At 43.1% G+C, this 23,882-nt stretch overlaps 1 protein-coding gene across 1 annotated transcript; it reads right to left on the bottom strand.

The window, feature by feature from the left end:
- Positions 1-209: 209 nt before the first annotated feature.
- Positions 210-22,813, bottom strand: LOC130121782 (calcium/calmodulin-dependent protein kinase kinase 2). Its single transcript, XM_056290671.1, has 16 exons — positions 22,571-22,813; positions 20,725-21,066; positions 14,786-14,833; positions 13,318-13,371; positions 11,995-12,046; positions 11,655-11,788; positions 9,481-9,517; positions 8,781-8,802; positions 8,583-8,671; positions 5,936-6,135; positions 5,728-5,781; positions 5,533-5,606; positions 5,251-5,338; positions 4,885-5,016; positions 3,574-3,677; positions 210-1,950 (listed from the first exon to the last, which is right to left on the bottom strand). Exons 1-16 carry the CDS (start codon positions 22,811-22,813, stop codon positions 1,878-1,880), a joined length of 1,746 nt encoding a protein of 581 aa, XP_056146646.1. The 3' UTR covers positions 210-1,877.
- Between the last annotated feature and the right edge of the window lie 1,069 nt (positions 22,814-23,882).

Here is a 23,882-nt window from a genome sequence, read left to right as displayed (position 1 = left end):
TGTCAAGACAATTCCAGTGACTAGCAAACCATATACTCACATTTTTTTGACAAAATCAAAACTTAAAATGGGGAAATTGAAAGGAACAAAAGACAAACAAAAATACTAGTGACAAAATTATTTGGGCTTATCGGAAAGTATAAAACACATTTCTTAAGACAATGTAATTTTATATTTATTAATTATTATTATTAATTATGTGTATTTAATTATGTGTATGGGTGGCATATATTCTAACCAAATGTTGATGAAGATTTTTAAGTTCAATATTATTAGAAATACAATATGTTATGCATAGATTTGTAAGAAAGGCCTGCATCTGCACAAATGATTCCATGTTAAAACTTATATGGGTTACCTACTTTATTAATTGAAGACATTTTATTAAAGAATAACTGTTTAAAGGTATTGATAAATTTAAGGTAGAAGTCTGTACAAAATCAGCTAAATCAGATAGCTGATTTAGTTTTTTTGGTGTTTTGGAACTTGAGGTTCAACAGGCAATTTCTTGATTTCACTATAAACACAAACATCCATTTTGAGCAGTGACACAAATACAAGAAGCTTTCAAACTGTTTTCATTTCCAATGATTTAAATGTTTCCCCCAGATGCCATGAGTTCTACCAATACACCGACATTTCTTGTCCATACTGTTTGGTAGGACTGCATTGCAGTTGATACAATTTTGACAAATCATCAAGTTATTCCAATAACTTTAGATAATGAGTGTCGTAAAATTTGCTTAATGAACGGTTTCTGTTCATTAATGAACGGTTTCCGTTCATTAAGCCCATTTGGTGGAATAGTCCGTTCACTGCCAATTTATCAGATTATCACAAATAACACTTTAACTCAAATGTTTTTGATATTACAGTAGCGTAGAAAAGACTCATCAAACTTCGCACAAATTGTGCTCAAGAAAATCTTAATTTTTCTATGCTATCCTGTTTAAAGTTGTGAAGAATGTGTGTGGAAGTTCCCATAGCACTAAAAGCTTTCAACTTGGTTTCTTCACAATGTGCCATTGTTGGTGTAACAAAAACAAAAACTTCTGAAAAAGGTAATTGTATGAATGTGTACATTTAAAATAGCCTGTAGCTTATACAATATTTGCATTGGGAAAGTGAACACATGCATTGTATGAAGTAAACATTTTATTTTAACCTCCTCTTTTCATTTCAGTAAACTGTACAGATTTTTTTGCCCTCAAATATGTTACAAAACTGGTCACCACAGCAGAAGAGTGCACCAGACAATCATTGTCAAGAAACCTGCTCTACTAAAGGAGAATATGGGGCTGGTGGTGGGCACCAAGTTGTTCAGGACCAGTAACCATCCTATCCACTGGTATAAAAACCCCAACTGTTGCCCTAATGCCCAATTATACCCCTGCTGTAAAAACAACAGCTTTGTCAAGTAAAGAAGAGGAAAGATGAACACAGGGGGCTAGAACTAAAGTCAAACACTGTACTGTACAGTTGAAGCCTGAGACAAAGCATGCTAGGACTACAAAGGCATGCAGGATTGAGAAGGATAAGGTCATGGTAACGGGTGAGGGGTGAGGACAGGTTCAGGTGCTAGGGAACAAAATTTCCCCTCTGAAGGTGTCCATATTCAAATCTCATTTCAAAAAAACCTTAAATCATTTTCAGATTTCTTCATTTAAGGAGCAAATGGAATAAAGGTAGCAGAAACTGTTGGAGTGCCTAATATCATTACACCCGCTTTGTCCATGTCTTTCATGTAAGCCAGTCATTTCCACTTCCCAGGGAAACCTTGGTAAGTTGACTGTGTAAAACAGTGAGTAAAGGGGTGTTGGGCTGCGTTGGTTGCAGGCAGACAGATCGTTTCCAGCGCACATCAGAAACCCTCTGTGTCAGGAAAGGGCCTCATCCTCACCCACATAGGGTAGGTCCATACTTCTCAACCCATCCCCGCTCTCCTGTTTCCTAGGTAACAAGAGAAAAAGGATTCATCGCAGTGCTGCGAATTACCTGCTGTCGATGCAATATCATTGCCGAAGGACAAGAATAAACTAAATCTTTCATCAGCTAGGAAACTAACAGGGACCATCAAAATAAATCTGGCAAGCCGTTAGTTAAAGTCAGTCAAGGACAAACGGAGGCAAAAATAATTCCGTAGCATGGAAAAGTGGAAGGCTGCATGCAACGAACTAAGCAGGAACTACAGAAAATTACACGATAGTAATAAGGCCTTAGTATTTCTCAGACTGCAATACTTGGTTTTGTTTTTTTTTGTTTTTTTGACCTCTTTTTCTCCCCAATTGTACATGGCCAATTACCCCACTCTTCCGAGCTGTCCCGGTTGTTGCTCCACCCCCTCTGCCAATCCGGGGAAGGCTGCAGACTACCACGTCTTCTCCGATACATGTGGTGTCGCCAACTGCGTCTTTTCACCTGACAGCGAGGAGTTTCGCCAGGGGGATGTAGCATGTGGGAGGATCACGCTATTCCCCCCAGTTCCCCCTCCCGATCAGGTGCCCTGATCAACCAGAGGAGGCGCTAGTGCAGTGACCAGGACACATACCCACATCCGGCTTCCCACTTGCAGACACGGCCAATTGTGACTGTGGGGATGCCCGACCAAGCCGGACGGGATTCGAACCAGCGATCCCTGTGTTGGTAGGCAACTGAATAGACCGCTACACTACCCGGATGCCCCAATACTTTAAGTGTTTGACCATAACTTTGCTTGACCTTGTTAAGGCCTTTTTGGAGCACACATGGATTCAACTACTAAAAAAACTTCAACCACTTCATGGTGACCTAAAATCGAACAGGGCTATTTTTGCACTATGCAGAACAACCTTGGCAAAGAGCCACTCCGTTAAACAAGAAAAAACTATTTCCTAATTACACGTACCAAAGACTCTTGAGCTTAGCGGTGTTCAAACATGGTTTGTTTTTCAAGCATCCTAGTGTCTTGCCTTGTTCAGTAATTTAACACAGACCAAGACTGCTTGAACATGAAAAACCACCATCCAAGCAGTAAATCCAGATTCAAATGCCATGCCCATGGTCTTAAGTGTATTCTGAACCATTTCAATAGGCCTTTGATCTGAAAGCAAGCATTGGTGCAGTCCTTAAGTCCTTTACCTTCTTCGGCTACTATGAATGTAGCAGTACTTCACATTGCCCGCTTTGCTTTTACTGATGGGCAGGAGAGGGGGAGAGAAATAATGAGTCTGTTGTGCATGTTTGTATTGCAAGCACCCAACGAATAAACACCAATTAGAAAGCTCTATTTAAAGAGCATAAGAGAGTGTTACCAACAATAACAGACTCATTACATACATAGCCTCATTTGTGTTCCTAATGTAAACAGATTTGTTAAATCACTTGACTATTAAGATCATTAACGCAAGGACTGAGGTCTTCACCTTGAATTTTCTTGACAATTTTCCTTTTAAAGCAATCTGGTTTTAATTCATTACAATGTCTTAACTTTAAGAATGGCCATTGTTGGGCATGGTACTATGACTACCATTATTACGGCACAAGCTCTGTAGGAGATACAGCTGAGTCTCTAATATCTACCAGAAAAGGCCTTACATGAGCACTTGTCCAGGAGCTGATGGACTGCCTCGATCTTCTCTGCGGCCCCAGTCGAAGGGGTTACCGAAGGAGCGCTTCCTCAGCATAGTTCTCACAAGAATCTGCAAATTTAAAGTTGATTGTAGTAAAAACACTGAAAAAAATAACATGCTTAAATAATTAAAAAGAAAAACAGTTCACTTTTGAATCATGATATTCGTTTTGAAGGCTATTGGCTGGCCTGGCATTGAATATTGGACACAAGCTTGAAAACTCAGTGTCCACTGACTTCCTTCCCTATGTGCATTATATCAATGAGAACGCTACCAAACCAGAAAAAGGCTGAGGAGGGTCAAGGGCATGGTGAATAATGTATACAGTACATGGGCCTGTAAACACTGTCACACTGCATTGTTCCTGGCTGCAGAGTGTGGATTATAAGGACTGACCTACTGAGAAAAAAGGTAATTGGCCATTAAGATGAAGCAAAAAACTAAATAAATAAAAGACAATATCAGCAGCTGGTCCTGGTACACAGCATTATAAAATCTCATCATCAGCCGCTTCTCTGGGGTCGGGTTGCGGTGGCAGCAAACTAAGTAAGACACTCCAGACGTCCCTCTCCCCAGCAATGCCCTCCAGCTCCTCCTGGGGGATCCCAAGGCGTTCCCAGACCAGACTGGACATGGAGTCCCTCCAGTGAGTTCTGGGTCTACCCTGGGGTCTCCTCCCAGTTGCACGTGCTCGGAAAACCTCCAAAGTAAGGCGCCCAGGAGGCATCCTAATCAGACACCCGAACCACCTCAACTGGCTCCTTTTGATGCGAAGGAGCAGCGGCTCTACTCCGAGCTCCCTCCAGATGTCCGAGCTCCTCACCCTATCTCTAAGGCTGAGCCAGACACCCTACAGAGGAAACTGATTTCAGCCGCTTGTATCCGTGATCTCACCCTTTCGGTCGCTACCCAAAGCTCATGACCACAGGTGAGTATTATAAAAAAGTATTATAAAATGTTTCTTGTATTCACAGAGCTGAACACTGCTGAAGTGTTAGGGAAAGTCCTGAACCTCGGTGGAAGGCCTCAATGGGGCAGTATCATGTCTTTCGCTCAGCATTATACAGTGCAGTCCAGTCAAGTAATGGACTTGAGCTAGAGCTTTGACTCTTTCATGCAAAAGGATCTGGCTAATGAGTAAATTTCAGATGTAGCTAAACTTTCACACTAAAAAGCTTAGCTGAAATGAACAGAACCAATCCTGTTATTTTCTCAGACATGACTGAAACAAACAGGGTAGCTCTGCAAAGCATCGTTCTTTAAGAAACAAACTCACCACAGTAGCCAGGCTTGGGATGTGTTTGACAGAATTCTCCACCTCCTCCTCAGTCACCTCAATCAGCATACAACAGTTGTCATCTTCTGCAGGGAGGGGCTCAGCGCCATGCCTTGTTACCCATGGGTGTACCTGTATATGAGCATGAGCAGAGAACATGAGCACCTTCTGTTCACGTTCTCTTCGACACACACACAAATTCGGAGACACAGAGACACATTCATGTACTCACATCTACGATCATTTCTTTGGGTATTCGCAAATATCTTAGTGAAAGCTCAACACTGGGTAGATTATTTACCGTGGAAGCAAAGCTAGGCCAACATTCCAATCAAAGTTTGCAACACAAATAAACTATAAAACAACCTTAATCTGTGGAATTGAGATTCTGGTTTCTGGGTTTTTGTCCAACATCTTAAGCAGTAGATCTTTGAGATCATCTGATATGTCAGCACTGTTGGGACAGGATGAATCATAATTAGCCTCATTTTAGGTTAAGTTAGGTAATATGCAACTGTTCAATTAAATAAAAGATAAAAAACCTTCTTCATAATTCAGTTAATAGCACAAAGGCATCTGCAATATACTACACACTGAAATCACGACTGTATCCCTTGAAAAAAAGTTGGTTGGTAGACCTGTACTCACTTTTCTGGCAACTCCACAGGCTGGGTCTTGATTTTCTGATGAAGACTCAGGATGCGCTCGTCCATAAACGGACACTGAACGTTAAAGAAGTTTTTTTTTAAAGGGGTGATCATTGAAGGGTATAAATTCAGGAAGAGAACAAGCTTACTGAATACTTATTTGGATAAAAAGCCATTTTGTTTTACAAAGACTCACCACTCCAAAGACAAAGCAATACAGCGTTACTCCCATGGCCCAAACATCCAAAGCCTTTATGGAAAATTGATCAAATAGTAAGGAAAGGATCATAGAAACACGTAAAGCAATTAAACCTGAGTTCCTGCAATATATTGTTGGCCCACAAAAAATTAACATTTTCCAAAATCACCACCAGAGGGTGTTAGCTAACTTTCTGTTCCTTCACCTTGCCAGAGAAGTTCTTCCTGGTCTCAGACAGTGTCTCAGGCGCTAGAAAGGCAGGTGTTCCCACTGTGCTGGTGAGGAGAGCATCAGCACCCTCAAACTGGTTACTGACACCAAAGTCTGCTATCTTGATGTGGCCATCTTCTCCCACCAGCAGGTTTGAAGGTTTGACGTCTCTGTGGATTATCTTCTGGTAATGCACTGGGTACAAATCAGAAATGAGAGGTTAAGCTCAATGTATTTCATTTATTCTGCGTTTTCCTTTGTCGCACAGTCAAATTAAGGTATATTTTAATTATATTTTTCTACACCTTCAGAAGTAAATCCTGATAATGTCAAAGTAAAAAAAAATATTCAGATGATTTTGACGCATCCACCAGTGCTTATTTGCATAGTTGCAAAGTAAATATCACTGCCTTTTTGAGGTCTCAGAATTGCAACAGCAGGTCAGATCAGTCCACCTGTCATGAAGACCAAGGCACTCCCCATGGAAGTCTGAACTGAAGTTGCAAGGAGGCAAAAGGCTAGGGAAGGTCAGGGAAACACTGGTGAAGCTATGAACTTTCCAAGGTGCACAGCAAGGCTCCTTATAACAAAATGGAAAAGATATGGATACAATTCATCCATCCATCCATTTTCCAAGCTGCTTATCTTAATTAGGGTCACAAGAAGCTGGAGCCTAGCCCAGCAGTCATTGGGCGGAAGGCGGGGAAACACCCTGGACAGGTCGCCAGTCCATCTCAGGGCAGACACATTCACACCTAAGGACAATTTAGTTAGTCAGACTCACCTGATCTACACGTCTTTGGACTGTCGGAGGAAACCGGGGCACCCACAGAAAAACCACACAGGCACGGGGAGAACATGCAAACACCACACAGAGGACGACCTGGGATGACCCCAATGTTGGACAACCCCAGGACCTTCTTACTGTGAGGCAACAGTGCTAACCACCGCGCCTCCGTGCTGCCTCGGATACAATCCAAACACTACCAAAATCAGGCATTGGCTGGTATGGGAGAAGCTGTACAGAAATCAATAATCTGTTCAGTGCTTCACAGATTCACATATTTTGTTGTCTAACAAGGCTAAAGTCGAGCTCTTTGGCCAAAAGCTAAGAGCTATGTTTTTGAGCAAATCAAACAAAGCCCAACATTTTAGCAACACCACCCATACTCTAAGGCTTGCTGGCGGCAGCATCACGCTATGGGGTTGCTTTTCAAGAACGACTAATGGTTGTAATGATTCAAAACCTTTGAAAAAGGTTTGTTCTCATTACTGCCACTCCCTTTCTTCATTCGCTGTTCTATTCTCTCTCTCTCTCGCTCTCTCTCTCTCTCTCTCTCTCTCTCTCTCTCTCTCTCTCTCTCTCTCTCTCTCTCTCTCTCTCAAAGCTACTAGACTGCACCCAAAATAGTCACACAGCAAACCGTTTCCTTTTGGAAAGTGAAAGCTCATATTACACTCAGTCGCATTCGTGAGAGGGTTCGACCAGCAGGCTGTGCATCCACAGACTGACAGGCCAAACGTTTTTATTATGAAGGTTTTTTTAGTTTGAGTGCTGCATATTTCAACGATAATTCCTACTCAACTGACCTTGGCACTGTGCAAAATTCTTATGATGGCAGGAAAAACACTTTTTTCTTTCCATGTGGCTGGGCCTGCCTGTCAGCCTCATTTTGTGCACAGGTATGACTGCATGATCGACAGCCTCTCGTGGTTGCGGTGATTCAAAACCTTTGAAAAATCTGTTTTATATCGCCATTAAGTGCAAACTCCTCAGCTGGTTTTTTTTTTTTTTTTTTTGCCTGAGCACCGGAGAAAGGGAGATACTCCTGGCAGAGATCTGAACTCTACTGAGTGCATTCTAGTTATATGTTTGCTGTTTTTTGGAAAGAAACAATTAATTTTAGAGTTTGTGGTCCCACCTATTCGTTTTTTTTTTGTGTGTGGATATTTTCCCCTCTTTTTCTCCCCAATTACCCCACTCCTCTGAGCTGTCCTGGTCGCTGCTCCACCCCTTTTGCCAATCCAGGGAGGGCTGGACACTACCACATGCCTCCTCCGATACATGTGGAGTTGCCAGCTGGTTCTTTTCACCGGACAATGAGGAGTTTCACCAGGGGGACGTAGCGCGTGGGAGGATCACACTATTCCCCCCAGTTCCCCCTACCCACTGAACAGGCACCCCGACCGACCAGAGGAGGTGCTAGTGCAGAGACCAGGACAATACCCACATCTGGCTTCCCACTCACAGACAAGGCCAATTGTGTCTGTAGGGACCCCCGACCAAGCCGGAGGTAACATGGGGATTCGAACCGGTGATCCCTGTGTTGGTAGGCAACGGAATGGACTGCTACGCTACACAGACACCCCCTGTGGTCCCACCTATTCTACCAGTCAGTCAGTCAGTCTGTCTCTGTCTGTCTGTCTGTCTGTCTGTCTGTCTGTCTATCTATCTATCTATTTATCTATCTGTCTGTCTGTCTGTCTATATTTCTGTCCTTTTGTCGGTCTGTCTGTCAACATATGCACCTTTTAAAATGTCTTGCTAAACTTTAGTTTGTAGGGTTCAGCCTTTTTTGTCTTTATCTTAGTATATAAAGGGGGGGGGGGTAAAAGGGTAAACAGAAATTGGGCTGACTTACAGAATTCAATTCCCCGGAGCAGGTCCTGGAAGTAAAAGCGAGCCTGGTCCTCATTAAATGGTTTATCCGTTGGAACCTCCATCACAGCCCTTAGTAGACAGGACATATGTATATGCACAGGCACGCAAGTGATGATCACTAATAATGAGATAGAGTTCACACCAACTTTACCATCTTTATCACGATGAGGAAACTTACCCTTGTTTGACCAGCTCGAACACTGTGAATGAAACAAAGATAAGGTTAATGCTAAAGGCATTTCTGCTGTCTAAATAAGACCAGTTGAAAGTGTGTGTGTGTGTGTGTGTGTGTGTGTGTGTGTGTGTGTGTGTATGTATGTATGTATATATATATATATATATATATATATATATATATATATATATATATATATATATAATTTATTTATTTATTAGTCTTTAGCCCTCTGCTGATCTGGGGGGGGGGGGGGCTGTAGACTACCACATGCCTCCTACAATACATGTGGAGTCGTCAGCCGCTTCTTTTTCACCTGACAGTAAGGAGTTACCCCAGGGGGACATAGCACGTGGGAGGATCACGCTATTTCCCCAAGTTCCCCCTCCCTCCCTGAACAGGCAACCCAACCGACCAGAGGGGGCGCTAGTGCAATGACCAGGGCACATACCCACATCCGGCTTCCCACCCACAGACACGGCCAATTGTGTCTTTAGGGACGCCCGACCAAGCCGTAGGTAACACGGGGGATTTGAATCGGCGAGCCCCATGTTGGTAGGCAACGGAGTAGATCGCTATGCTACCCGGTGCCCCTGAAAGTGGATATCTTAACCTGACCTTCCTTTATGCACTGCTTTATGAGTGTGTGTTTGTGTTGATGTGCAGAGTTAGCCAGGTGGGCTGACAACATGGTTACTCTTACCCATGTACAGATGGTCCTCACTGGGGTCATCCAAAACCTGGCATCGATACAGAGGGGGAGGAAAATGAATGGAAAATACAAAAAGCATATCAAAACTGGTAGAAAATGTGAACACAACCACACCTGAAGTTGTGATATGGTCATGAATAAATATGTGCCGTACACAGCGACAGAGTAAAACAATACCCCAACACACACACACACACACACACACACACACACAAGTGGATGTTGATACAACGTCCACAACAGAGCACAGCGTTGGTGAGGTCATAACAAAATGGCTCACATTAAAACTGATTCAGAAGAGTAATTAGCTGCACACATGCAACACAGACCAGTTGTCTAGACACCTATGAGTTTACTATGGCACTCATGGCCATGGGGTTAAACAAGCCCTGCTTCGCTGTAGCATCATAGGGGAAAACGTTGTTCTCACAGACAAAGTCTACTGACTGCAATGAGTAATGAGGAAGTATACAGCTCGTACATGGTGACAATATACCGGAAGAGTCACATTTCTGTTTTTAGCCCAGTGGCCGAGATTACAAGTGCTCTGTGTTTGTTGTATGAACTATGGCTTATAAGTGCTACGTAGTATCAGTAGATGATAGTCCTGTACACAGAACTGACTCATGAGCCATTGTTCTTCTTCAGCCAAAAAAACTAAACAATGTCTCACTCATCACTCATCTGTCCCACGTGTACAAGTCACAAAATCCTCATGTAGTCATGCTAAACAGCAGGCAAAAGGCACTAAAGTTGTGCTTTAGACACCGCAAAACTGAAAAATGGCTCAAGTCTTACCAAACATCTTGCTGGTGTTAATGTTATCTGCCATTTCTTTTGGACCGGTGCACCCTGACGGGAGCTGGGTGTCCTGAGTTTGCAAGGTTTTGCTTTGAGGACTTGCACAAGTTCAACACATGTATTAAGATCGATGAAAAGTCTGAGGAGCAGGTGACTGCAGTAGAGTCTAGTGGGCAATGTGAGGAATGACTGACTGATCAAGGTGTGTGTGTGTGTGTGCGACAGCTTTGCTTCACAAAAACTTTCGGTCACCACTGATGTCGCTGTGTTGGAAAAGAGGCCTTTGGCAGCAAGACCAACATGAAACGTAACTCCTTTACGTTGATGAAAGCTAGAAAACTCTGTACATCCGGGCTTTCCCCTGTAATTATTTTTCCACAGCGGCGCTGTCGGGCACGCCACACGTCCACGAGCATGAGACACCGGCTCGTGTTTTCACTAGGTTTGTGGAAGATGATGGTGCATGTATTTGGCGGGGGGTTGGGGGGGCTCCTCCCCCAAGAAAATTTTAAATTTTTCAATGAAAAAAATATGCAGTTTCACATCATTTTGGACCATTATTATTATTACTATATCCGAGTACAAAAGGTGGGAAAAGCAAGAGCAGATAATAAATAAACACCACCCAAAAAGCTTAAGGACAAAACTTGCTAAATAAGTCCACTGGGGGGGGTAATTGGCCAGATACAACTGGGAGAAAAAGGGAGAAAAATCCAAAAAAAAATCAAAAAAAATCAAAAAGTCATTAGTTAGTTTTGATGCTCTCCATGTTGGTTTTCCATTCATCCGGCTTGGATGCTGCACCTAAGCCTTATAATGGAGGGGAAAACCCTGGATGTTTGCTAGGGCTAAACCCCTTCACTGTCCCACCAGTTGGGGAAACAACAGACAAGACTTTTCTTGGTCTTGAGAAGCTACAGCATTTATCAACTGACACACTACAGACTATTCTGTACATTTACTGCCAGACTAACAACTTCCCGCTAACCTTTTCCTCTGCCCCGCTCACACTTTTCTGTCACACTCGCTCAACCACACACTCACTACGCACACACATTATGTACTGCCCTATCCCTTAAGGAGCTACGCTACTCTTATAACAGCACCTTTCATGTAGGTTTCCTCTGAGGAATGAGGAGCTCGAGGATTCTGGGATGTGATGCTCTAGTCGATGACTCACAACAATTCCACGATAATGTGGCCTTATCATGCTCGCACAGTGTGGGAGGGAAAATCATTCATTCTGCAGTGGTGCACCGCCGCGACAGAATGAATATAGGGAAAACACTGACATCCTTCTCACACACAAACACACAGACGAAGACGCCCATGCCGTTGTAAGGAGAACCTTTATCAGGACTGACCTCTACAAGCTTCACTACATTAGGGTGGTCCAACTTTTTCAGGATGGCGATCTCCTGATAGACCCGCTCCAGGGGTCCTTTGGGTTGAGGGGGGCCCTCTGGGACCACTTTGGCTCCATGTGGCGGGGGTCTCCCTTATTGAGAGAAGAAGAACAAGGAGGAAAAAAAAGCGGAGGGGGGAGGAGGAGATGGGAGTGGTATAACGTTGAGGAGAAGAGGGGAAAGGAGAGGACAGGACCAAATACAAGATGGATTTAATACTGGATAGTTGTGTCCACATACTACTCCAGAATGAGCCCTCCCTGCTGAATCAACCATCTGTCCCTGGCTCTGGACTTACGTGGGAAACCGGCCTGCCTCATCAGCTTCTTCTTGGATAGCACCTTCATCGCCTACGAGACACGAAGAGGGACAAGGCAAAGATGGGATAGGTTGGAAGAAGATGAAGCAATATAATGTTGAGGTTGACGTCAAAGGTTAAAGAGAGAAGTAAAAGTGAAGTAGAACAAAACTCATAGCACACCCAACCACTCACTGACACGCACATACACTTACTCTAGTAATGAATAATTAACACCGTAATAATACCTATGCAAAAGCATGATTACAACCAGCTATTTTATCAGACCTGCCGGATGCAGATGTCATTATTTAGTATCCCTGCTTCAGCAGTGCCATGAGACCTGAGTGGGGAAAGATGTTGACAGCATTCTTTTGGTTCGCTCTGCTCATCACTCTGGGTGACTGATGTCAAGTTCAGAGCTGATGAAGCCCTTACCTCATGTTTTTTTTTTTTTGGACCCCCCCCCCTTTTTTTCTCCCCAGTTGTACTTGGCCAATTACCCCACTCTTCCGAGCCGTCTCAGTTGCTGCTCCACCCCCTGTGCCGATCTGGGGAGGGCTGCAGACTACCACATGCCTCCTCCGATACATGTGGAGCTGCTTCTTTTCACCTGACAGTGAGGAGTTTCACCAGGGGGATGTAGCATGTGGGAGGATCCCGCTATTCCCCCTAGTTCCACCTCTCCCCCGAACAGGCACCCCGACCGACCAGAGGAGGCGCTAGTGCAGCGACAAGGACACATACCCAACACATCCAGCTTCCGACCCGCAGACACGGACAACTGTGTCTGTAGGGACGCCTGACCAAGCTGGAAGGTAACACGGGGGATTCAAACCGGCGATTCCAGTGTTGGTTGATAGGCAACGGAATAGACCGCTATGCCACCCCTTTCCTCAAATTTTGAAATCAGATAAAGGCATTTACATGACAATTTCAATAGTTGTAGTATTATCATAATCAGCTTAAGGTCGGTGATTTAATGTACATGTACGTGCATCCACTGTCACGACAGTTCACAGCTTTGGTAGCACAGTAGCAAAGACAACACTCAGGACACGCTTGTCATGAATGGTGAAATCAAATCATGCTAAGCTACTTAAAACCCACCAGACTCCATCTCAGCAGTTAAAAAAAATGCATAATTTTGGTATAATTCAAAACAAAAATAGTGAAATACTTTTAAATCCCTATGCATTCTTCCACTGAGGTAAAAAGCAGATGGATAAGGACTCCCCATATCTGGGCTTTCAAATGACAGATTAGAGGTTTACAGATAGGAGAGCATTTGTGTGTGTGTGTGTGTGTTCCAGTTGGACTTACATAGTATGTGTTATCATCTTCATTATAAGCCAGCTTGACAACACCGTAGGAACCCTTGTCAGGAGGGAACAAGGCAGGCTTGAGTATAAGACAACAGCGTACCATTCAGCAGCTGCCAACACAGTCACACAGTCACACAAAAATACTACAACATGCTGTGCAAGGCAAATGGGAATATAGCTATATAAAACATGTGAAGAAAATAACACACAAAATGTAAGGGGTGTGTGTGGGCCGACAGCACATGCTCCAAGCTGCTTCAAACAGAGAACAGAGCAATTCAAATCAAATCATCTCTCTTCCGCCCTCATTCTGATTTCAAGATAATTAGGGAAACTGGATCTACTTCCCCCATCAAGCTCTTCCACCTACACACGAGAGAAATGCGGAAGAAAGACCAGGCCCAGTTAGCAGAGAAGCCTTTCCTCTGTGCTTGTACATGCAAATCCATGGGCACACACACACACACACACACACACACACACACACACACACACACACACACACACACACACACACACACACACACACACACACACACACACAAAACATGTACACAGAGCAAATGTTAGAGAGAACAAGAGAGAGAGCGAGAGAAAGAGAGCGAGAGAAAGAGAGAGACAGAGAAAGAGAGCGAGAGAAAGAGAGTGAGAGTGAGAGAGAGCAAGAGAAAGAGAGAGAAAGAGAGCGAGAGAAAGATAGAGAGAAAGATAAAGAGAGAGAGCGAGAGAAAGATAAAGAGACAGAGAGAAAGAGCGAGAGAGCGAGACAAAGAGAGAGAAAGAGCGAGAGAAAGACAAACAGAGAGAGAAAGATAAAGAGAGAGAGCGAGAGAAAGATAAACAGAGAAAGATAAAGAGAGAGAAAGAAAGATAAACAGAGAGAGAGAGAGCAAGACAGAGAGAGAGAGAGAGAGAGAGAGAGAGAGAGAGAGAGAGAGAGAGAGAGAGAGAGAGAGAGAGAGAGAGAGAGAGAGAGAGAGAGAGAGAGAGAGAAAGATAAAGAGACAGACAGAAAGAGAGAGAGAGACAGGATGCCCACTGGGAAAGCAGATTGAGGATGCAGCATGGAGCTCATTCTACAGTCCCAGATATGAGCTAATAACAAGAGTCACTCCAATAATCTTGAAATGCTCTCATTATGCAAACACATAAACACACATGTAAACACAAACACAATGAAACTGTCTCTCTCTGTATCTCTCTCTCCCTCTCTCTTTCTCTCTCTCTCCGACACACACACACACACACACACACCAACTGGATCTCACAAATTCCTTGGAGAGCTCTATTTATACCAGCCTCTCCTCCATGGCCTAGAGGAGTCTGGGAAATGGGGCCAGCCACAGACTCTCACTGCCTGTCCGTGATGAGCTGCATTACTTCACAGGACATGCGGTAGGTGGAGGAGAGAAGAAAATGTGGGAATGCGTGAAAAGGAGTAATCTGTGTTTGGATTGTGAGCGTACCTTTCCAATCTCGTCCTTCAGCTTATACTGGTTGAGTTGCACACAATCCTTGAAGAGAGGGAAGATAAGAGGGACGAAAAGGGACATATTTCCTGACGAATGATACCATAATCATATTAAGCATTTTAGCATTTATGTAGCCTAGCATGTCAGAGTGCATTTCCTGTGAGATGTGCCTCTACTATATGAAACGCCATCAATTAAAGTCAATAAAACCTGGTATGCAGTGTTTTGGGAATCAGTGTTATGCTGGACATCTTTCAGGACAGAGACAGTTTTGCCAAGTCTGTCAGCATTATATGTCATCGCCCCCCCCCCCCCCAAAAAAAGATCAGGTGTTATTTTCGAAGCCAAATTTCTAAGTTCAAAACCTGGTAAAATCAGAGTTTATCGTGAACCAGAGTGCAACTCATCAAAGACAGAAATGAAAAGTTTGGATAAAGACAAAACATGAAACATTACACGAGTGAACCTTGAGTACACCATGAGTACACGTGGAAATCCTACATACCAGCCTCAGTCCTGTCAACCAATGTAAACTATAAAGACGCTGATACACACCAAAACCAGTTCACGCACAGCCTTCATAGAGGGACTAATGTCTGAGGCTAAGAGCCAGCTAGGGATGCTCCAATCCATTGTCTAACTTGACTGCTTTTAATTTTAAATAATTTCGTCTTTGGCTTGTCATCAAATGTGCTAAACATGACATTAGTCATATTTTGCTGAATATTTCGATAAAGTCATCAGTTTGGCAGCTTGGCAAAGTGACAGAAAAATAGAAATTCAAATACCGTATTGGTCCGAATGTAAAACAGATGTAAGTCCTATGCTTAAAAACAGACAATGACGCGAAGAGTTCGCCCTAATTATTGAGATTAGCGAAGAGTTCGCCCTAATTATTGAGATTAGCGAAGAGTTCGCCCTAATTATTGAGATTAGCGAAGAGTTGGCCCTAATTATTGAGATTAGCGAAGAGTTCGCCCTAATTATTGAGATTAGCGAAGAGTTCGCCCTATTATTGAGATTAGCGAAGAGTTCGCCCTATTATTGAGATTAGCGAAGAGTTCGCCCTATTATTGAAATTAATCGAGGAAACCTCAAAAATTTCAGGCCAATCGTTCACAGGAGAACAAACCAGATAACCACAGTTTCCGTGAATTTTAAAATGGATATTTGTGTTATTATATTTAAATGAGTCATCCGTCAACAGGGGAATAAAAGCCATTTCTCTAGGAGACCGGGCTCTGTTAACTCAGCCAGCTCACAGCGAGCGGGGCCCGTGAGCGGGGCCTGTGAGCGTAGCTAGCTGGACGGTTGCCAGTTTGTGGACTTTCTCAAATCCGAAAACGTTAGTGTAGTGGTTATGGGGCTACATAATTCCCCTTATTGAGCTAGTAGGAACGTTAGTTTACAGCTGCTGTTTCCTCGGTTCGGGTTTAAAGTGACACACTTCCGCTGCGCGGGTTTTTGTTGTTGTTGTAATGGTGGAAGGAATAAATGGTGCACGTTGTGTAGCCGAAAGTTGTCACGACTCCTGCTTGAGCTCCTCTACAAGAACACGTTTCCGATTCGCCATTCATTTTCGTAAAACTGCCAAAATTCAAAACCTGTTGGATTTCTCAACTCATCTTGCTGGGAAAACGGAGACGTATACAGACATCCATCCATCCATCCATCCATCCATCCATCCATCCCACTTGTCCTTAACTCAGGGTCGCGGGGATGCTAGAGCCTATCCCAGCAATCATTGGGCGGCAGCCGCCGCAGGTGGGGAGACACCCTGGACAGGCCGCCAGACCATCGCAGGGTCGACAAATTCACACCTAGGGACAATTTAGTACGGCCGATTCACTTGACCTACATGATTTTTTTAGATTTATTTTTAATGTACTTTTTAATTTACTTATTTTTTTAGTTTTAGTGATGTAATGACGTAGCTCTCTATCCAGCTCGAGCCCGTGGAAAAGCCCAGAGCTACAACTAGGTTCGCACTGGCGGAAAGGGGGTATGACTGAGGGATCACTTTGACCCAATTGGGTCGCTGGATCAGGTGACCAACGACGGTCCCAGCGGCGACCAGCAACGTTACTGAACTACATCGCGGGTAAACACGGAAGTGGGGGGTTTTCCCTATTCGCCGTGAATCACGCACACTAATGAACGTGACATATTGCTGCTCGTGGATTCTACTGAAACTCCTCATTGCCAAAAACTCTAACAGCCAAACGCAGTTAGAATGACAATTATTAGTGTCTTCAAAGAGTTGGTGGTGACTGAAGCACAGCAGTCAGTCCGGTAAATATTGTAACGTACACGAATAAGTAGACACGTTAGCCCTGGGCTAACGAATCGGACCTTTTAGTCGACTGGTTAACGTTGTTGCCCGGGGTGCAGGAGATACGGGTTCGCGTCCCGGCTGTGGCGGTTCCCGCGGCTGCCCCCCCGAATTCGCTACAATATAGATGTAATGCCAAATAGCGCCACAGGGCGGCTCTTCCTTTTTGTTTTGTTGCACCACACTAGAGTAGAGCCGTTCTCAGTGCTGCTTCGACCGACGTCCACAAGAACAAACTCTCACCGTAACAAGTTGGTGCAGTTTATGATTTTTTTATGTTTTACTGTTCATGTATGATCGGTGAACATCGTGAACATATACGTAGTATATGGGTTTGAACATATACACAGAATAATAGGGCGGTGAGCCTATACTATAGGTAATACTACGAGAGGCCAGTAGGCGCGCTCTCAGGCGGATGTGTGAAGTGAAGGGAAGTGAAGTCGGTAAGGTCAAACTTGCACGTGTGGTGTTCATTGTTCCTAAATAAAGTTCATAAGCTACCAGCCAGTCTCCTCATCAATATAAACCACGATACTAGAGTAGAGCCGTTCTTAGTGCTGCTTCGACCGACGTCCACAAGAACGAACTCTAACCGTAAGAAGTTGGTGCAGGTTATAATTTTTCTGTTTTACTGTTCATGTATGATTGGTGAACATAGTGCCGTGGAGACCTGGCGTTGTATGGTCGATGTATGTATAATAGAAATAAAGCAGCAGTGTGGAAATCCCCATCCCGTTCGCTGTCGACCCTCTGAGCTAATCAGCTATCCCGGGGCTCTTGCTAACTGGCCACATGCTGCTAGCTCCCTCCACCTACACCAGCCCAACGTAACAGGTGTGAGGTCTCACGCCCACACTTTCCAGTGCTCGTGGCAGCAGTGATGGTAGCCAGGTAATTGTCTCATATAAAAACGCAATTTAACTCTATAAATAATCAGGGTTTGAAAACTACTGTCCAGTACAGCCGCTTTTTAAACGTAGTCGCACCAAAATAGTCGCTTTCTAAATGTCCAGCCTTAAATAGAAAGTTTTAAGTTTTAAACTAGTCTGGTTTTTTCTCTCCGTCAGATCTGTTTCAAGATTGTTCTACAATTGCACTTCACTTCAATGGTTATTGAAAGTTCGATAGGCTGCATATTTTGTTTTGTTTTTATTGAGAGAAATGATGAAACATTTCTCTCAATAAACGTTTTGTCCAGATGAACTGATTCAACTTCCTGAGACAGTCTAATTGGTATTAGAAATAACAATAGACTACAGTTTATTTACATTTTAATGGTATTTAAATAACATAAGTCGTTCATTTATGAATGGGATTACATTTCATTCGATTTGAATGTAACAATTTCATTCATCCATCCATCCTGCTTCCCTGCAGGGTCGCAGGGATGCTGGAGCCCATCCCAGCAGTCATTCGGCGGCAGGCATGGAAAAGATATTGAAAACGTGATTTTCTTTAAAATATGTTAAAAACAACAGCCTACCTTATTTTATTCAAGGTGTTTTTTTTAACAATATTTTCAAATAAAATTATTTTCTTTATAAAAACGTCCTCTTCCAAAAACGAGACTTGAAAAGGGGGGTGGGGGTCTTCAGGGTCATTTTATATTTGGGCCAATACAGTAATTATTTTAATAACAATTACCTGTTAACAGTTAATCTTCTTAACAAATAACCATGCCTTAAAGGTAAAGTATGCTGTAGTAATAACTCAGTCTGCAGTACCCTTTGCAAATAGGGTTCAACAAGAATCCCCATTTCTTCATAGTATCAGCCAGTTCTACACAAATACATCTAGTCTGCAAAAATCCACATGGGAGCATCCCTAGAGCCAACTCAGTAAATAGAGATAGAGACAGTCTCCTACGGGACATCTACAAGTGTCTGCCTCTCTATATATAACTATACAAGACATCTAGCAGCTCTGCTCTATATTCTAAGACTCTAAGACCTTACCTTCAGATCCAGTCTGCTCATTCTTTATTGGTGTGCTGCTGCTTTTATGAATGGAGACAAGTACACATGTAACGCTGCTCGGATTCAGACTATTTGAAGACTGATATTTGATATTTGTTTCCTCTAAGTGCAGTTTCCCAGCATTTAAGGGCTTACATGGGACGCGTCATGCATATGATGTCGCAGTTGTTCCCAACCCTAAGCATACTCCCAAACTATCACCACATTTAAATTTTCATTACATTTTTCCCAAGATTTGCAAATATAGTATGCTACATTTACTACAGTTTTTACTTTCATTAAAATAATCTAAAGTTCTAAGAAGGCTTCCAGTCAAGCAAAATCTTCAAAAACAAGGATTTTATAGCAGGGTAAATAAGAATGATAAAGAAATGTAAAAGTTTCTCTCATATCAAGCATATTGTTTTTTCCTCACATGTACCCTTTAACATGTCTGTAGTTATGGCGTATTGTAATATACCTTAACTCAACTGTCAACAGAAACATGAAGATTTTTTTTGTCGACACATTTTGACATTGCACAAACCAAAGCTGGTGAGTGAGACCATGACACTTAACGACATAATATCATTTAGAATCTACCAGGGATGTACTGATACTGATGCTGGTATTGGATATTGAGCCAATTACAGGCAAAAGTGGAGTACCGGTATTGGAGATTTCACCTTGGAAGAAAATTCGATACTAAAAGCCACGAGTAATGTCAAGTGAAAGCAAAATGGCTTGATTTACTGCATTTTTGGAAGCCATGATTTCTTTAATGGTGGAAAAAAATCTGATCCTATGTCAGTTATTTCACACACTGACCCCAAAATAATGGTTCAGGTCTGCACTGTTCAGCAAAAAGTAATGGATCGCATCAATTTTCAGTACTGGCCGATACTTTAAGAGGTTCATACTTGGAATCAGTATCGGCAGTGAAAAAAATGATATCGGAGCATCTTGAGTATCTACTCATGCCTAGACTTGTTATAAGATGAGACAACGTATTGTGGGGCCATGGTCATTTGTTTGTTTGTGGGTTGGCATCAAATAATTTGGTTGGATAATCATGTAACGACCAAAATTTGAATTGGCTATAATATATTTTGATACCTGTTGAGGCACTACAAAGCATTTCAGTAATTAGAGTGGCATCAGTGAGTAATTACTGGTTAATGAAAACACAATGTACGATGGTGAAGTTAAGTTGAAGTTAAACCACTCAAAGAATTTGCATTAGGAGTTGTAGGTACAAAAGTTATGATAAAATTGGCTGCGCATAATTGGACATGTTGCTTTAACTTAAAGCCCATTAACTGGCTGATTTAAGAAAATGGTGTTCTTCTGGATTATTAAATATATGATATGCAGTCCCCTAAATTATATAATTTTCCAAAAATAAAAAAAATAGAGCATAGCCACACTGGCTGGAAGTTATCTGCAATGATTTTGCAACAGTAAACAGAACTTAAGAAATTTTCAATAATACTTACTTTCATTCAAATATAGTTCAAGTCATTTTTAAGCAAATTTTGCAGACCAATAAAATACCAGGAAATACGTCACTGAGAGCAAAAAAAGAAAAGAAAAGAAAAGCTCTAAATATTGAAGTGTTGTGAGTCACGTGGCTTTGACCTTACCTGGAGGTCAGTGATTGAAACTCGGTGGGACTCAACAGTAGGCCTGCGGGGCAGCCTTGGAGAGGAGTGGGGTGATGTGATGGGGGAATAGGGCAGTGAGGGGTAAATATAGCGCCCATTGAGTCCCGGGGAGCTCCAGGGTGATGTGGCAGATTGTGAACGCTCTTGGAGGGAGAGCTTCCTGTCCGACAGGTTCAGTCTTCCCCTTTGCTCCTGGGAATCAGGTAACAGGGTCTCTTGATGACCGGCCGTGTGTGAGAGCAGGTCACATGATGGAGTGCGAAACGGTGGGCCCACTGAAGAAGCAGGTTCAGGCGTCTCAGAACTGTCCATAGCCTCTACCTTTAAATGTGACACAGTTACATATATTTTTGATAAGTGGTGTCATTAACATTTTTATTGTTTGTTATTTGTGTGTACTTAACTAAAATCAGAATCAGGATCATGTTTTTTGGCCATGTAGGTTTGCACTACATAGAATTTGGGTTTTGTGGATCTCTGTGTACTTAACATAGTATAACAACACTACAACACAACAATCCTCAGATATTTACACAAGGATTGCCTATATCCAGGCGAAATAAGAGGCGATAAAGTGCAATGGTGCAGAGAATATATGAGAAATGCTGAAACAAACTAAACTAAATAAACTTAACTAAAATTTAGGATTAATTTGCTTGATTTGAGGTGATTGATTATTGACGGTTTTTTTAAAAAAAAATTTTACCCCTGCCCTTTTTAACCCAATTTGACCTGTTCTACTAAGGTCTCACCGTTGCACAATCCCTGCAGCAGTTGGAGAGGACTACTATGTGCATCCTCCTGCTTCTCTTCACCTGCCAGTTGCAGGTTTCTCTAGGGGGAAATAACTTGTGTGGAGGCACATGCTAATTCCCCCGTATCCCCCATATAGCTGTGGGGTGCCTGTAGGGGTCACTGATTACAATGGTGGGACAAGTTACCCTTATGGCTCCCCACCTAGGAGCATTACCAGTAGTGCTGCCTGCGATGCCTGGCCAAGCCTGAGGCAACAACCACATTCAGACTGTGAACCTTATATTTTAAGGAATATGTGTTAAAGTCCATGTACAATGCCAATTCATTATTAGATTTGAATTATATAAAGCTTCACAAAAAACTTCTGTTTGTATTAAGAAAATGTTTATAAACCATTATGAGCTATCTATGATGTACGATAAATATGTTGTATCATGACGAAATCTATATCTCTTAGTGATTTATAATTGGTTATACAACACTCTATAAAGCTTTACAGTTATCTGATTATAAAGACTTGTTAACAAAGGTTACAAAGCGCTACAAGTCACCATATAGAAAATTAGTCTTATCACTAGGGCTGGGTGATATTGACAAAATCAAATATCAGAATATTTTTTGACTAAATAGTTGATATAATTATTCAATTTCAAGGACGCCGTTCTTTGTACACAGAGCCAGAAGAAACGCCTGCATCCACGAGCTGGGTACATGTTGGCACTGCCGGCATGGTTCCACAACTAGGAAAACTCGGATTTCTTAGTCAATATAGCACGTGTGGAGGCGCTAGTGCAGCAACCAGGACACATACCCACAGAACTGGCCAATTGTGTCTGTAGGGACGCCCGACAAAGCCAGAGGTAACACAGGGATTCGAACCGGTGATCCCCGTGTCGCTAGGCAACAGAATATACCGCTACACCACCCGGACGCCCAGAAACACCAGGCTTAAGTACCAGTTGAGTACATCAATGCAACAGAAAATAATGGAAAATATAAATGTATTGTGGGTTCGCCATCCTATTGGGCTTTATAGGAAATGCAGGAGAAAATGTAAGCCTTTTCTTACCTCCTCCTCCTCTCCAGCCTCTCCAGGTGACTGGCTGGGCTCGTACTCTGTAACCACAATGAGCGACTCCATGGGGTCTGGTGAGGGCATGTCAGCATGCGTATTCAACGGTGGAGCAGGGCAGCTGCACAGCAGGTCAGGTAGAGGCTGTGGTGGGAGCGTGGGTTGTGTCGGCGCTGCATGACTACCACAAGGAGGTGGCGGCTCAGTGGAGGGCCAGGGAGATACATGGCAGGGAAACATGCTGACTTTTCACAGAGGTAGACAACCACTGCTCCATCAGAGGGAAGCCTCAGGGGATGAAGTCACTGAATGAAATAGGACAACACATAATTAGAATGCATGGAAATGTTACTTTTTAATACCACCATGGTACTGCCCTTTAGCATATGGGAATTCCTGGCCTGACATTAAAAGAGGGGTAAAATAGCACTTCCTGCTGTCTTAAGGTGCGGGCTAATACAACCCGAAATCTTTTTTTTTTTTTTGCATGTCAGCATGTTTAGATGCCTTTTACCTGGCGAAATCTGTCAATACTGGACATAGTTTCAACATTCAGGGCACTGGCATAGCCAGGGGGGGGATTTGGGGTGATTGCCCAGAGGAGGCGCTAGTGCAGCAACCAGGAAACATACCCACATCTGGCTTCCCACCCACAGACACGGCCAATTATGTCTGTAGGGACACTTGACCAAGACGGAGGTAATGGGGGATTCGAACCAGCGATCCCCGTGTTGGTAGGCAATGGAATATAGTGTCTATATCCCACCCCAGGCCTGTGTTAAAGAGGTGTTAAAACACATGGCAGATGGACTCCATTTATGGACTTCATTTACAGAGTGCTTTTCTAGTCTACCCGACCACTCAAACTGCTGTACAGTGTATGCCTCACATTCACCCATACACACACATTCATACACTGATGGAGGAGGCTGCCATGCAAGGTGCCAAGCTGCTCATTAGCAGCAGTTAAAGGTTCAGTGCCTTGCTCAAGGACACTTCGACACGGTCTCTGCAGGAGCTAGGGATTGAACTAGCAACCTTCCAATTGCTAGACAACCCACTCTACCTCCTGACCCGTGCCACCCTGATGAAATTACAAACATGGAGTGGAAATATCCAGGCTCCCTACTCATTATCCTTGGGGATTTTAACAGAGTAAACCTCAGCCACGAACTGCCACAATACAGACAGCATGTTAAATGTCCCACTAGGGACAAAAACACTGTGGATCATTGCTACAAAATATTAAAGGATGCCTATCACTGTCCGCCATGCAGCCCTGGGCATCTCTGATCACTGTCTGATTCAT

Source organism: Lampris incognitus, chromosome 12 (genome assembly GCF_029633865.1).
Source record: "Lampris incognitus isolate fLamInc1 chromosome 12, fLamInc1.hap2, whole genome shotgun sequence".
Lineage (NCBI taxonomy): Eukaryota > Metazoa > Chordata > Actinopteri > Lampriformes > Lampridae > Lampris > Lampris incognitus.
Note: the sequence above shows the minus strand (reverse complement) of the source record. Positions and strands in the feature narration are given on the sequence as shown.

What these genes read in the sequence shown, in the direction of transcription:
- LOC130121782 (XM_056290671.1), bottom strand. Translation starts at nt 22,813, where the DNA reads ATGTTTCCCTGCCATGTATCTCCCTGGCCCTCCACTGAGCCGCCACCT. An exon ending in AGGCTGGAGAGGAGGAGGAG is followed by an intron (nt 21,067 to 22,570) that starts GTAAGAAAAGGC and finishes TCACATTTAAAG; the next exon opens with GTAGAGGCTATGGACAGTTC. An exon ending in TTTCAATCACTGACCTCCAG is followed by an intron (nt 14,834 to 20,724) that starts GTAAGGTCAAAG and finishes CCTCTCTTCAAG; the next exon opens with GATTGTGTGCAACTCAACCA.